The sequence below is a fragment of the Lepidothrix coronata genome, unplaced genomic scaffold (genome assembly GCF_001604755.1).
Source record: "Lepidothrix coronata isolate B3197 unplaced genomic scaffold, Lepidothrix_coronata-1.0 Scaffold6, whole genome shotgun sequence".
NCBI lineage: Eukaryota > Metazoa > Chordata > Aves > Passeriformes > Pipridae > Lepidothrix > Lepidothrix coronata.
Window position 1 is genome coordinate 9,674,026 of NW_016690186.1, and position 16,904 is coordinate 9,690,929.

Sequence of the window (16,904 nt, forward strand, 5' to 3'; positions counted from 1 at the left end):
TTCAAAATCAAGTGAATTGAGAAAATGAGCCCAAGACACACCAGGACTCCATGTTTCAGCATTAGCTTAAGGACTCGCTTTGCAAGGTGCAAGCATGTGCTCGAACAGAGACCCCCCCAGAGACCTTGAGAAGGTGGACAACTCTGAAAATAAGCAGTGGTATCTGTGCCAGAGGCATCCTCCAGCCTCTCCCCGCTGGGACAGGAGCGCTGCTCTCTCAGCCTGCAGGGCTGAAGCCGCTTGCTTTCTCACAGATTCCTGTGAACTATGAGTGATGTGTTGAAACTGCCCTTTTTGCTCTGGATTGAGTAAAGCTTTCTCTATATAGGGTCAGGTTGGGAAAGTCCAGCAGTAACTTTTGCTAGTAAATGAATAAAATGATAATAATGAATAAATGAATAAAAAGATAAATGTCAAAAATGAGTGGACAAACCCTTCAAGTGAAAGATTAAAATCTTTGTTAGGATTCATTAAACGTGTAGGGTAATAACACACATTTCACAAATGTTTGTAATAGATGGTCTTCCTTTGTGCAAACGTGTTTTCTGTTTTCACTGTCTCCTGAGACAAGCATGAGGCTCAGAGAGAAACTGCCCCTTCTACTTTAGCCCAAGCCCCAGCAATGCTTAACAGTCTGGCCAGGAGATTGTAAAGTCTGCAAGGGTGTCTGCATGGTATTTCCATAAAACAGAACTTGAAAGGTTTTGGGTAGTGATGAGTCTTGGTCAAAGAGTTAGCAGCATTTCAATGAGACAGCAATTCATATAGATTACAACAAAACACATATTTCCTTACATTCATCATTTTCAGAAAATAAGAATGGAGCTATCTTAATTTTTAATGCAAATTGGGAACTTGCAGTTCCCCTTAGAGCTAACAGGTTCCTCACTCTTCCTGATAGCATGTTTAAAAATAAACTCCTCAACTCTCTTGTCTAAGCAGCATTAATCATGCTTGATTTTAACCACCAATCATCAATTGCCTTTTGTGAATTATGAGGTAAACAAAAAAGAATGGGTTGCTTTCAAACTGCTGTTACAGACATCCACTTTCCCCATCTCCTCTTTGACTACAAGGGAGTAATATTGATGAATATCACAATGTGAGATATGACTTGCTAACAATATTTGCCCATATTTTATATCAAGAATCTACTAGTATTTAAATATCTCATTTCAAAGTATACAAAACTTTGTAGAGGTCAGATGTATTCTGTACAGATCTCAGACATATTTTGCAGACATGGAATAGCTGAAGAAAATAACATTAACAGGCCAAACCCCAAAACATTGGCAAGTATAATGATGTACAAAATGCCAAAAATTTCTTATCTCATTTCAGAATCTACTCATATGCCAGACTGCATCTGGATTCTTGATTTTTTTTTCAACTCCTGTACCTTCAGAAGATATACAAAGAAGGCTCTTACATAATTCAGTGGTTTTTATAGCAAACTAAAACTACTACTACTACGGAAGAGATTAAACGTTGGAAGCTATTTTTAACCAAACTAATGGTATCAATTTCACTAATATCATAAGCTGCAGGTGTATCCTAAGGTAAAATGTAAGACGATGGAAGAGCTAGTAAGACAAAAGGCCACTGACTACAGAAAAATAGCAGTTCCAAATTACATTAAATTAGGCAATTCTGCCCAACACTCCCCCTGGTGGTTTTGCCCACAGAGAGGAGCATGAAGTCCCACACACGCGAAATCCTCCAGCCTAACGACAAAACGTCCCGTTAATAGGATTAAGTACCTCTCATCAGATAAGTAGAACATGGCAAAATCCCTGACACTCCCAGAAATTAGATCAGAGCACAGCCCAGCCCCTTCCTGACGCAGGGAGCAATTTTGCAGAAGAGGTGTTTCAGTATTAATGGTAAATATACCGGGTTTTTTACTTTTCTTTGGTAAAGGGTTTTTGTATATCTTTGCAAAGTTACTTGGTCTTTTGCTATAAATGTAAAGGTACAATATGCAAGTAACTATAGAAGTAAATCCAGGCTATAAACAAATCCAGGCTTTTAATTTACATATGCACTTGTGGCTGATAATTGCAACTCCAGTAAGGCTATCTTGGCTAACAAGAAGGTACTTAAATACTGTGTTCATTTAATCAAATGAGAACTATGAAGTGCAGTTGCATGAATTCTAAAAAAATAAACCTTTCTCCTCTGCTTTTAGGAGGGAAATAAAGCAAATGACATTTCTTTCCCTTATTTTGTTAGAATTTCTTTCAGCTGCTGATCTGTTTGTTTACAAAACTGATCTAATTGCCAATTTCTTGGCACACCTATTATTACATCTCAAATAATAAGTCTTGTTTTGAAGGACAATGAAAGGAATCGCATGTTTGGACACAAGGAAGGAAATAACATTCCAGAAATTTCCCTTTTTAAAATTGACAATACTGTTTAGCATGGATGTATTTATGCTATAAACTAAGGACACAGTGTGAAATCAGTAACTAGTGTTTTTTACAAGTTAGAAAAGGGACAGACTGAGCTGCATAAGCTTTTGGGTTTATATATGTGTGTCCTGATTCTGTTAACCACTGTGCAAACCCAGTGGAATTCATCTAATTAATCTAAATAGATAATTACAAATGAGGTCAAGCTTCTTACTCATGTGTTTTCACTAAGAGTAGCATTTAGATGCATGCTATAAATCTTAGAAACCATAGTTAAAGACAAAAATAATGGGAACTTGTATAACACTTAGCAAACATTGCATGTAGGCATTTGAACATCATAACGATGTTTACATTTAACTGCACTGACCTGCTTTTTTAATAGAAAGAACATGAAGTCCTCTTGGATATTTATAATATATATGCTATGGCTGAATGGTCATCAGTGTGCACCAACAAAGCAGGAGGAAATGAATCTCCGGGAAAACCTGAAGCGTACGTATGCTTTTCTTTCTGGGGTGTGCTGGAGGGCCCTGGGCCCCAGTTGGCTAGTGCATTTTGGCTTCCACACTCACTGGCATCAAGACGTTCCACTTTCATGCATGGAGCTTAGAAACCATAATAAAGCTGACTGCGTGCACCCCACACACACACAGTGGGGACATAAGAACAAGCAGGATGAGAAAGTAAAGGGATTAACAGATAAGCAGCCCCTTGCAAAAAAAAAAAAGAAAAAAAAGTATTTACAGGACATTTATAGGTTATTTGGTCCCTCATAGATCATTAGAATATAAACTGAACTCAAAATTCAACAGATTTTGATCTATTTTGTTTGTTTAAATAATCCTTGAAAATGTTCACAATTATACACTTTGCTGAAAGGTGGCTTTTACAAATAATTTAAATAAAACTACTTTATTTAGAAAATAGCAGTTATTCTGCATATACACATCTGTAAGCATGGCTTTATTTTGTTGATAGAAACTCCAAGAGGATCAGCCACTAAATATTTTTTGTTTCAGTCTATATTAGTCATATTTCTGTAACAAACAAACAAAAAATGTTAGGTGTGAGGAAGAAAGATATAAAGGAAGAAATTACTGACGTGCTTTTGGCATTCTCAGGGTGATGGGATTTTTACTTGTTTTATATAGCTCCAGTGATATTCAGGGTATTTCCACAAAGGGAACAAATACAGATAAAGGATAGGCAATCATGCATAGCTTCAAGGTGCAACATGTGGGCCAGCTCAAGCTTTCACCAAAAATGATCATTACTTCACCAGAAGTCTAGAAAACAGGTTGAAGGCACCTGTAATCTACATTTTCAAGATGTAAAGGGAAGCTATCACAGGCTGCTATCAGATCAAAGATAAATATATAGATTATGTCATTAGAAAACTGATGGGTAATCCTTGGAGATATCCAAAATCCAGGATGAGGTTTTGGAGCAACTAGAGCAACGTGCTCTAGCTGATGCTGCTTTAAGCAGGGGGGCTGGACTCAATGACCTCCAAAGCTGCCTCCCAGCCACAACTGTTCTGGGATTCAGTAATCAGCAGTGGCACAGTCAAATATACAGCTTGAGTTACATGCAGCTGATCCTTGCGAAGGCTCTGGGCCACATTCTTATCTGATGGAAAATGTCTTGGCTCAGTGTTATTCAGCATTCACTATCTCAAGATTTGGCTCTGCAACTGTAGGGAAACAGAGCTGTTTCATTCTCCTTCGTCAGCAGCGCATGACAACTTGCAATAGTGTTAAAATCTGATTAAGTCACTCTATAATTTGGCTTTTTTTAGAATTATCTGAAGTTGGAGAGAAGTATGTAGATGAAGAGGTAAAGAAAGCTTTGATTGGTATTAAGCAGATGAAAATTATGATGGAAAGAAATGAAGATAAGCACATAGATCTGATGAAAACCTTGAAGAAGAGCAGTGAAGAAAAACAGGTAATATAAGTGCATCTGGAGCTTTTTTTTTGTGTGTGTTTTTGTTAGCTTGCAGCTATTTTTAATCAAAGGTGAGGCAGATTGTACAAGGATTTAGCCTCACTCCTGGAAGTAGTACAGCATGCCATTGTGCTCAGGCCAATAAGCAACACAGATGAGATCCCTTTTTCTCTCCCCTTTTCTGGAGAGAATGTAAATCACATTGTATGTACACTTTAAGCAGCATACGACTCTTATGTGATCATAGGGTTGATAGAAAATCTGCTTCTGCCCCTTTGTCTTACTATCAGAAGAAAATCACACTCACTGCTCATTTCTAAAAATGCACCACTTCACTGAATTCACCCCAAGGCAACTGCAGGCAACTGTGTGACAGTGTTTTGTGTGGAAGGTCCAGCAGCTCTGCCTATCATGTCTCTGAATACCTGAGGTCACAAGATGTTTCCCAGCTTGCTTGGCAAACTTCAGACCTCGAGGAAAAAATCAAAGCCACAAATGATAACATGCTCTAGAAAAAGTACAGTGACTCAGGGAAATTTCCAATGTTGTAGTGCAATGCCTAGGCTCAGAGCCGTGTGCTCAGATGATCTGAATAAACAGAGATTACCGTATAGTAAAAAAAATACAAAGATCCTAGCTTTTGGTTTCAATGAAGTTGAAGGATAATTCCCTCTTGGACTGACACCTGATAGTTTAAACTATTTGTATTAGCAAGCCAAAAAATACCTGACAGCTTTCTAGCATCTTTAGGAACACCACTGCACTCTCACAATCAACACTCTTGTTAGCTCTTACTTGATGATTTCATTTATACAGAGCTTACATTGACAGTGAGAGTTCATAAAACACTGAATAAATGCATTAGAAAGATCAGAAAATAACTAAACATAGATTACGAAGATTGCAGTTGCTGTCTCCATCAAGCACGTTCTGATAGAAGTTTTCTTTTCTGTGAGCCTCTTCCCTACTGAAATGCTGCCAAAATGAATAAGCCCAACCAATTAAAGGTTTCTTTCATACTTAGGAACAACTTGGAACACTGTTTGGAAACCTAAACTATTAAAATATGTTGCAATTGCAGAGAGAAATTAATGATGTGCAATCTACTTCAATAGGAAGAAATTTTCTGTCTTTCCATTGCCAAGTCTATTCCAAAAATGCTGTTTCTGATCTGCTCAGCTTTGTTCTCCACCTGATGAAGAAGGATCCAATAAATAGAAGCAGCATTGTAAAATGCATCTTGTTTCCCTTCATTATGGAAGGAGTGCCTCACACAAGAGCAGGAAGAAAATCCCTCGCTACAGTCTTTTGATTAGTATACTCCCAAACAGCAGAAATGCTATACTTTCATATATTTATGCATTAGAGAAAGACTTTATGTATGGCAAAGACCCAGCCTCATGGAATATTAATCTCTTAAAGAATAGAGAAAGGCACTGTTAGTGGAACAGATGAATACTGTTCAGATGACATGAAAAAAATTATACAAGTTGAGCACACGAACACGTGGGAGGTTGAATTCTTCTTGTACAGAAAGATGTGTGGCTTTTTTCACTACATTAAAGCTCCTGGTAGACCGCAGAGATCCATTTGTTTCTGTAGGCTGTGCCTCCAGAGAGAACAACATTGGAAAAATCCTATAAGAAAAAGGTTTTCAATTTTCAATTCCCTCCATATGTGACTGCAGCTGAGAAGACAACTTACCCTAATGGTTAGGAATTAGCAAAAAAAAAGGACACCAAAATAGTCAAAATGAGTGATCAACACTGGGATAAGTACTTGGAACACTAATCTGAAAATTACCCTCAACTGAATCTTTCTCTTACTTAGCAAGCCTTGCGACTTATGGATGAAGTAAAGGCAAGATTGGAAGAAGAAGAAAGACAATGTCAAGTAGCCTTGAAAAATTTATGGGATGAATGTGAATCTTGTTTAGAAAGTACCTGCATGAGATATTACACAACTTGCAAGCGCGGTGTGTCAACCTTTAAAAGAAAGGTAGGAAGAAACTTTGTATCCAGAGAATACTTTTGAATTCACCTAAGAGTTTTAGATACAGCACATTTTATTTTCTCAATACCTAAATCTGTAGTTGTATCAGGTTACTAATATTAATTTGATTTGGAGGGTATCGAAATGCGAAGTTATATGACAGGGATTATATGTGATTATATTCATTGGACACTGAGGGAAAATTAGTTCAGTTGCACCCCGGCGAGATTCCATGGACGCTGATTATTCCCCTGACTCCAACCGACTCATTACAGATATGCAATATTTCCTCTCACAGTAGGACTTGCATTAGGATAGTCAATAACTATTTGTAAAAACCACCACATAGATTCTTTATGGTCCATCTGAAAATCGACCAAGATAAAAGTGTAGATATAGTTAGCAAAATTCCATTGGGAAAAAAAAAATCTCCTACTTACACAACATCATTCTTTCCTATACTTATTTTAAATCAACTCTTGAAGTAACACAAAAGCTTTAAAATGCTTAACTAATTTTTTTAATAAAGGAACCTGTCATTAACGGAGATTCCCCTACTTCTACCAGAAATAAAATATGCTTTCCTGGCTGGTAAATTATTATTACTACAAGACTTAATAAAATTGTAATCACTTTTTTTCTTTTTGTTTGGGCACATGCTTTAAGTGTAGCTTAACAAACAATACTGCAATTACTGCTACTGAAATGTTAGCCAGACTACCTAGCTTTCACACCCCGTGTGTTGAAAAATATAATAACTTAAACATTAAACATACTGTGTTTCAGACAAGCTTTGGAGCAGAAATGTATAACATTTGTGTATATTCTTAAACTAATTCAGGTTAAAATGTGGGAGATATTAAATTTAAGACTATTGGTGATACTTTTAGCCTTTTAGATACTACTCACAGATACCTCAAATGTATCTCTTTGACTTTCAAGAGGTCGTGGATGCTGAAATTATTGCAGTAAAAGTTATATACCACCTTGTCACTGTCTTTGACCCTCTTGGTAACTTCCTCAGTGAGCTATATGCCTTATTTGAAGCATTCAAAGTAAGAAAAATGTGATATGACCTAAATAATTAAAACAAAAAAAGGACAAAGAGGATAGCTGTGGGTGAGGACACACAGGCAGAGGGGGCAACACTGGCTTAGGCTGGTCCTGCAGTGTCGTTTCACAGTTCACCTTCCCTCTGAGCTGCACTAGCGGTCAGATCGAGATGATGATGTGATTTATTTTTTTAAAAATGTATGTGTATATCTGTCTATATCTATGTATAAGAATATCTGTCTATATCTATGTGTATGTGTTTAGCAGGGTGCTTCTTGATGCTTACCTGTTTACTAATGCCATGGAATGTGGCTCCAAAAAACACTCCATTGGCTCAGGGAAAAGTACTGTCTTAAAGCAGAGCGGGGAACCAGTGGCTGAGACCAGTGACTGAGGAACTGGGAACCCTGTATAGCAGAGTTGACACTCGGACTCTTCCATCATCAAACCACGGACTGAGAGTCACTGCTCTCTTGATTTTGCTGGGTTTCAGTTTGCAGAAGGACGTAAGGACTTGCCCATTGGCGAGAGTGGGCAGGCTTTTTACAAATCATGGCAAGAACAATCACCTTCTGTTCCCTACACTGCACATAAGTACACAGAAATGCATCTCACGTCTTTCCAAGATAAAGTCCAAATTGTTTGCTGGAAGAAATCCGAATGCCGATACTTTGAGCCTCCACAGATTAAAGGGCAACTGGTAACCTTTTTACTCCAGATCTGATTTGGAGTAAAATTAATGCTAATGATTTAGATTGAATGTACTTCCCCTCTTTAGGGTCTACTGTCTTAAATTACTTCAGAGAATATGCTGTGTTTGCAGTTATTAAGAGGTAATTGTTTCTACGAGTGTTTGAAAAAGAAAAATTAGAGCCTGAGAGATGACAAACTGGTAACTTGTCAGGCAGCTCATCTGTCTCCTTCTCATACACAGGTTGAAGATTTTTTGAGGAAAATACCTCCCCTCATTTTCACTTTTCATGAGGATCAAGGAAAAGACATCCAGTTTAATGAAAAGTCTGAGAAAGAAGATACCCAGCTAGTAAAAATGGAAGATTTATTTAGCCAACTATTATCAGATGTGGGCTCAATATTTGACAGAAGTTTCATTTTTTTCAAGCACATGCAAAAAGAATTTGACCAGTCTTTTCAGACGTATTTCATGTCTGATCTGGACTTGAATGAGTCCCCCAGCATGGCAGCTTTACCTGAGGACACCACCAGAAATGACAGCTCACAAAAAGGCTGGGCTATGCCTGGCTTTTTACAGATAGTTTTTGATTTCAGTAGGACCGTGTTTGAAGGTGTCAGTGAGGTGATTACCGACGTATTTGATGAATACAGAGACTATAGAAGAGATTTGCCAGAACAAACCAAAGGCAAGTGTTAGAAAATGAAAACCAACTGCACTGTCAATGACATCAAACATTTTGGGATTGCTAAACTATGGTTAATGATTCAGCTTCCATTATTTTAGTGTGAGATATTGTAAGGAAGCTCTGGAGGTTTTCTTGGTTAAAGAGACATGGGGCAAAGATAACTTTTATCAGTTAAATGAACAAGTCACCTAGAAATCTCAGAGAAATATTGCAGGGAGACTTGTGGATCCTACACAGCCTGATTTTCATGGCACTTCTCAAACTATTTGCAGGAGTTCCTCAGGAGCCCCTGCATTCAGGACAGATGCAGGTTTTCATAAGGCTGACTGACACATTTAATCTCAGCATTTGTCAGGATATGATTTGTATCATCTCTTATTGACAGGTCACTAGTTCTAAAAAATTAGAGTAATACCATGAGATGTCAAGACATATCCCTGCCCTTGCCAAATGATGTTAAGTTCAGCTTGACAGCTGCAAGTTCCAGTCTACTGCAGCAATGTAATGTGCCAATCAAATACCAGTCAAATAAAGACCCGCCATCAGGTTTTGCAGTGACCAGAAAATTCTGGGCATACCACTGGTGATAACTCTCACTGAAGGGAAAGAAACATGGCCAAGTTTTAGAGTACAAATAAGCTTTATATTTTACTCGTGAAAAAGCAGAGCAAGCATCATTTAAATACGTGCTGGTGCCTGTCTAGAAGGAGATCACAGTGAGCACATGCCATAACCCTGAGTGGCAGGTGACATAACCGTTATATGATCATCAGGAAACATAAAGTTAAGTGATTCTTCAACAGAGTTTCAAAATTTTTTTTCTGTATCAGGAGTCATGTCACCTCAGAAATAAGTTTTGGTTCTGTGCTCTCATCTAGCTGTATGTGATTATGAAACATCTTGACTTCTAAGGGTCAAAAAGATCTTACCAGAACACAGATGTTGTAGAAACAAATAACGTGTAATAATATTAGTAATTTTTGGTTATTAGTGGGGAATAAACTACAATGTCTTTGTTAAGGAATATACTACAGTGGCATGAATTCTTTGAAAGAACTCAGACTAGGTAATGAATGTGTATTTATCAAAACTCTAAGCTTAATGGCAGTCTAAAAATACTATGACTTCATTGCAGATCCTGACAGAAGTGGCATGTTCTCAAAAATTGTGCCAGGGCACCAGAGACCTCAGTGCAGGGAGCTTCGGGAGAACTCCTCTGGATGCCCACAGTTTCATGAGAGATGTCAGAAATGTCAAGACAATCTTTTGCATGGTAAAGAGCTTTTTTCTTGTTTTTCTTCTGTAATGCATTGATTCCTGGTTTGCAGATTTTGAGGCTGTCATTTTCTACTGCACTGTCTTCATATTTTTGGAATTAATATTCAATCACTGAGTTTTTACTGTAACTACAGGTACAATCACCATTCCTCAGTCCAGATGATTTTCTATTAGCTTTCCCCACTGTCTCCACAGAGTGTCACTATAACTCAGTTGTTAACATACCGCTGGTGGTCCAAAGAGAAGTTCCACAGTCTATTCTATAACAAAATACCGATATATTTTGTTAGAGCTGACCATCCTGCAAAGACACAAGATGTCAGTCAGCAATCGATCCTGCCTGGGTGCAGCAGTGCTGAGCAGAAAGTGAGGAGAAGCTCAAACCCCTGACACTTGCTTCTCCTGCTGACAACCAGGTGTAACATCAGATAACACTCAGCTCCTCACAAGGAAAGCAAGAGCTTGTAATTATTCTTTGTAGAACGATGTTAGCAAACAGGGCTGACAAAAAGGGGATTTCATGTCAGTATGTAAGGAGATGGCAGAGCCCTGGTATGTGCTCTTCATGGGCACCTGAAAAATATTCAGACTGCATCATCTAGAACTCCCACTGCAGCATAACACATCTGTATTTCTATAATTATTTAGGTCTTAAAAGCCAGAAAACGTGCTTAAACTCAAATGTCTTCAGAATATCTCCAGTGTGGCAAATATTAATGATACACTGACACATTTTGAAAATAATATCAGACCACTAAAAATATTTTTTTATCTTCACCTGTGTATTACAGATACCAGTTTGTATATCTGTAATTACTTTATTATCAGCCTGAAGGTGTCCCTTGACAATAATATTGCACAGAAAACAAATTGAATTTTTCTGGAGTAATTTTTGTATAGGTTTAATAAAATGTTCTTGTTTAATATCCATATTCCAGTAAAAAAAAACCAGGAATCTTCAGTTCTAAATTCATTGAAGATGTCTAGTTATCGTTAGATAAATATTAGGTCTTAACATTCAACAGGAATACTAACATACATTACAGGCTTTCTTGTAATAACCTGTGACATAAAATCATAGAATAGTTTGGTTGGGTAGGGACCTTTACAGGTCATCTAGTCTGAGCCCCCGGCAATGAGCAGGAACATACTTATCTAGATCAGGTTGCTCAGAGCCCCATCCAATCTGACCTTGAATGTTTCCAGGGATGGGACATCTATCACCTCTCTAGGCAATTTGTTTCCATGTTTTACCACCCTCATTGTAAAAAACACCTTCTTTATATCTAGTCTAAATACACCCTCTTTCAGTTTAAAGTCATTACCCCTTGTCCTCAGGCCCTGATAAGAAGTTTGTCCTTATTCAGGTACTGAAGGCCACAAATTTTCTTCAAAGGCCACAGTAGATCTCCCTGGAATCTTCTCTTCTCTAAGATGAATAACCCAAAGTCTCTCAGTCTCTCCTCTTAAGAGAGGTGCTCCAGCCCTCTGATCATCTTTGTTTCCCTCCTCTGGACTTGCTCCAACAGGTCCATATCTTTCTGTGCTGAGGACTCCAAACCTGCATGCAGTACTCCAGGGGTCTCATGAGAGTGGAGTGATCTGCTGACCATGATTCTTTTGATGTAGCCCAGGATACAGTTGGGTTTCTGGGAAGAAGCGTGCATTGCTGGCTCACGTCTAGCCTCTCATCCACCAGCACTTCCAAGTCCTTCTTGGTAGGGCTGCTCTCAATCCCCTCATTCCCCAGTCTGCGTTGATACTGGGGGTTGCATCAACCCAGTTGCGGCACCTTGCACTTGGTCGTGTTGAACCTCATGAGGCTCCCACGGGCCCACTTCTCCAGCTCCTCCAGGTCCCTCGGGATGGCATCCCATCCTTCAGGCATGTCAACAGCACCATTCAGCTTGGTGTCATCTGTAAACTTGCTGAGGGTGCACTTGATCCCACTGTCGATGTCATTTATGAAGACACTAAACAGTACTGGTCCCAACATGGGCCCCCAAGGGACATCACTAGTCACTGATCTCTATCTGGACATTGTGCTGTTGACCATTCCCCTCTGGATCTGACCAACCAGACAATTCTTCATCCACCAAACAGTCCACCCATCAAATACATCCTTCTCCAATTTAGGGAGAAGAATATTGTGGGGGACCATGTAAAAGGCTTTACAGAAGTCCAGATAAATGACATCTCTAACCCTTTCCTTGTCCACTGATGGAGTCACTCCATCATAGGAGGCCACCAGGTTGGTCATGCAGGACTTGCACTTAGTGAAGTTGTGCTGGCTGTCCCAAATCACTTCCCTGTTCTCCATGTGCCTTAGCAGAGCTTCTAGGAGAATCTCTCCTATGATCTTCCCAGGCACAGAGGTGAGGCTGACAGGGTGGCAGTCCCCAGGGTACTCCTTACTACCCTTTTTTAAAATAGTGCAATATTTCCCTTTTGCAAGCCACTAGAGACTGCCATGACCTGTCTGCCATGACTTCTCAAATATCATGGAGAGTGGTTTGGCTACTACATCAGTCAATTCCCTCAGGACTCATCAAGTCCAACAGACCTACATACATATATTCAGGTTCCTCATGTGGTCTCAAAACCGATCTTCTCTTCCAGAGGGAGGAACTTTGCTCCCCCAATCCCTGCCTTGCAGTTTATATACCTCCGATAGATTGACAATGGAATACGAGCAATTAAAAAAAAACATAACGTGTAAGGAGATTATGATGTTGCTGTATGCTAAATCTACCAAATCTATTTAGCATAAGAGAAAATCTGTAGCCATTAAATACAATATAAACCTTAAATTACTTGGTAAGTCATTGTAATATAATAAATGGGATAATAAATCCTTTTAGTCATTGTGAGCCTAAACTAAATCTACCAAAAGAGGTAAGCAAGAATTATTCTTTTTTTCAGCATTATTTAAAGACCAACTCAAACAATGCCCCTTTGCTAGACTTTTTTACAGTTTTCATTACTTCAGATAGAAGAGACAAAGTACAAAACATAATACTGTATTTTCTAACAGATTGCCCAAATGTTCCTGAGCTGCACATAAAATTTGATGAAGCCTTTAAGCTGGTTAACCTCTCAGGGGAGCAGTATGAGCAGATTCTCCAGGTGGTTCGGCATCACACAGAAGACACTTCCTACTTGTTGACCAAAATGAAAGAAAGATTTGGGTGGGTGTCTGAGTTATCCAATATGACCATCGGACCAGAAAGCATTTTCAATATAGTTAAGGTAAGGGTTGTCTTCTGAAGGGAGTTATTGCTGCCTTTGACCTGCACTTTGCTCATATTTACGTTCTTGGGGGTTTTGGATGTTTGTACATGTGTATTGTCTGGTTGTACAACACAACATTCCTATTCATCTTGAATTTGTGTATGTTCGATAATCCTTTGATGAGCTGAAACTCCTGAGGTTAGAAACTATTTTCTTCTAAATCCTTTCAGCCTGATGCATGGCTGACAGGCTAACCTGAATCACTGTCTGATAAGAGTAAATTGACACTAGTAGCTTTGACTGGCCTCAGATTACCTTCACAGATAAATTGCACTGCACCAGTCAGTAACACATCTTTATTGGATCAATGAATATCTAGCTGTCTATGTTTGTACCTATATATTCCAAAGTTCAAAGAAGGCAAATGTTAGACAGATTCTTGCAGTGGAAGCTGCATATGTTTAACAGCATCTGTCAATATTCCAATAAGTACATCATGATTAATTGTATCTCACACACCAGAATACATCCAAGGTAAATTCAATCAATTTTCCTGGGCAAGGGACGAATTCTCCTTTCCTACTCGGAAATACAATGTACTACTATTACAACAAAAACTATACAAAATGATGGTGCAAACCACAAAAAAAAAAGCACAAAATAGGTAAAGGGGACAGGCACACTTTCCCAACTCAGTCTGAGCTATCTGTTTGGGGAAAATAAAGCTACAGAACTAAGTCTGGTTTAGAAAAACACAAAGGAATACATAACTTCAAACACACAAAAGTTGTACTGAAATTAGTGGGACAATTTACAAGTTCTCATTAGGAGAAGTTCTTTATAGATGGAGTTCATGGTATAAATATTAACATACAGTGCTTTAATATGGTCTTGCATTGCCATGTCAGCTCTTTCCCCCACCTACAATAAGCTTTGGCATTAATTCAGACACCCACTGTCTTTTCAGAAGAAAGCAATTTAAAGAAAGTAGAGAGGTCTAAATTATTCCCCTATTTAACTTTCCCTTATTAAAGACAGTGGGCACAGTAGGTATAAACAAAACTGAAAGTACTCAGTAGTTTGTAGTGTCTAAAGTACTGATTTCTTCTAGGTGGTACCTGGGGATCCCTCCAGTAAAAATGAAACTGTGGTAGATGTGAATATTCTGACTTCTCCTACTTTCACCATTAAAGTTCCTCCCAATTTAGACCCAGAGAGTGCTGAATTCATTGAATATGTAGCTGGGAAAGCACTGCAACTGTATAAGCAGAATTTTTAAGTGGTAAGTTCATTTTTTGTCCTTTCATGGAAAACAAAATTCTTCCTAACAGGTGTTTACATTGCAATAAACTTTACTTGGAACAGAATTCAGTCACGGTATATACAAGACTGCCTCCTCAGAAACGACATATTGATTAAGACAAACAGAAGCGTTATGGAAAACAGAAACAAACACTCAATGTTCTAGCCTGCAAACACAGACACAATGATATTAAATGATTTGACTTATTTAACTGTGAAACCCTCATCTTTAAGTAACATCTGGGATGAGGTAATGTGATGATAAACATTTCTTTAGAAAAGAATTGCCTCACAACCACAGTCCACTGTCTTGGCATCAAAAACCATGTCTTTGTGTTTATTCATCATGAATGAACTGGAATTGCCACTCTTCAGTATGGTTTTTATTTTCAGTGGTGTTTAAGAGCATGCTTGTATTATTTTTCATGATAAAGGACTGCAAAGTGAGAACCATCACCAGGACTTGAAAGATCTGTCTTATCATAACGTTTCTCCATTAGCAGCACTCTGCTCAGATTAACAGTGTAAACAGAATCTGCAGTTCAACTTGCAGGAACATGCATAGAAAGATCCTTCTCAGGGGCTTCTAACCATTTTTGTAGAAGTCTCCCTCCATGTTTAAGGGATTTCCAGATGAGGAAGAAAGAACCAGTCAGGCAGGCAGGCAGGGATTAAAAAATGCTACATATTCTCTAACCCAACAGGGAATCTCCAGGAAAGATGGGGTGGGTTTAGGTGGCATCATGCTGCTGTGCGGCTTGTAAGGCACCCTTCCCTAGGTTTCCCTTCCCAGGGGGCCCTGGGAGGCACAGGTTTAGTGACCTCTTACAAGTGGTTTTACCAGGGGACAGAGCTGCAAGACGCATGAGACCTTTAGGCAAATCACTATGTTGTCCCCCCAGTCCTCTGAATAGGACTATATTTGGACACAGCTCCTTTTTAGGTCATTGGGTGTCTGATATCCTCAACTCAGCAACTGAAGCATGACCTGAACACACAGAGAAGTCCGAGGAGGTATGTAAGAAGCATTCAATATTAACAAAGTAGATGAAGAAAATTTCAGTATTTTGTATTAACTCTGGTTATTCTTTTGAGGTTAGACGTACACTTTTTAAACAGGTGAAAGAAATCATTTCCACCAGAGAAGCTGAGGTGGGCTGCAATATTTGGGCATAATATAATAAGCCTCACTACGAACTTTGTTTATTGGTGAAATGAGGAGTATATTATATTTAAAATACAAACATTTCTAATATTTACAAACATATCAAATAAAATGTTCAAACAGATTCTGTACAAACTTTCTTCAAAATTCCCTGTAATTGATATGCACTTATTGATACACTCTTTCAGATCATGGAATACTAATCTTCAAGGCCTAATAATGAGAATAATTATTTCCTTAGTCTGATTATGATTTTTAGCCTGAATTTCAGTCTGATTTTTCTGTGCAACATATCTTGTGTAGCTATTTCATACGTGAGAAAAATAAGCGGCATTGATTTCCAAATCACATTACCATTTTACATTCAGTTTGCACAAGATTACATGAAAATGTGATGATAAAAAAAAGAATTAAAAGTCTACAAGAAAGCGGAAAGATCTATAAGAATGAAAAAAGAGGGAAAAAACCCCATTTCTCTTTGGTTTTTATGTCATTAATGTTTCTATAGTAGGACACTGATACATTCCACATATACTAATTTTTCTAACATATTTTTCTCAATCCAAAACCAAAATGTATAATTTCTTTTTTTTTTTCCTCCTAGGAAAGAAGATGTGTGAAATCTTTCTTCCTTGACCACTATGGCTGAAATACCCCTATGCTCAACATACAGCTAATTGTTAAATTACTATGGTTAAAATAGTTGCATATAAATAAAATTTTGCTTAGTAAATACTGTGACATATAAGCTATCAACCAAAGACTGTAGAAATCTTTTAAATCAAAAATCAAAACAAATCCATTTTAATATTCATTTATTTAAATAAAATGTTATTTATGTTGTAAATTAGGTAATCTTTGATAACAAGCTATGGCTCTGGTTATCCAAATATTTAAGAAAATAATCAGCTGTAAGCATACAAGTAATTTCTATCTGCATGCTTGAATTCAAGCACATTCTTAATCATTTTCAAGATTGGTCCCTACAGATGTTGCACATTCAGCTAAGTTTGAATCAACCAGATTTCCATATGAATGTAGCATATTATTTTGTGATGAAAATGTTCCATTTCTTCTTTCAGTTGCTTTTGATGTTTATTGTGTACATTAAATGACTTTTCTGAACATGCAGTACTAAGT

At 38.0% G+C, this 16,904-nt stretch overlaps 1 protein-coding gene across 1 annotated transcript; it reads left to right on the forward strand.

Annotated features, from left to right (window-relative positions):
- Positions 1-1,783: 1,783 nt before the first annotated feature.
- Positions 1,784-16,904, forward strand: CLUL1 (clusterin like 1). The gene is made up of 9 exons (XM_017830872.1): positions 1,784-1,883; positions 2,800-2,909; positions 4,216-4,364; positions 6,195-6,362; positions 8,344-8,788; positions 9,924-10,061; positions 13,101-13,315; positions 14,409-14,579; positions 16,369-16,904. The coding sequence occupies exons 2-8, from the start codon at positions 2,807-2,809 to the stop codon at positions 14,574-14,576; spliced, it is 1,386 nt and encodes a 461-aa protein (XP_017686361.1). The 5' UTR covers positions 1,784-1,883; positions 2,800-2,806; the 3' UTR covers positions 14,577-14,579; positions 16,369-16,904.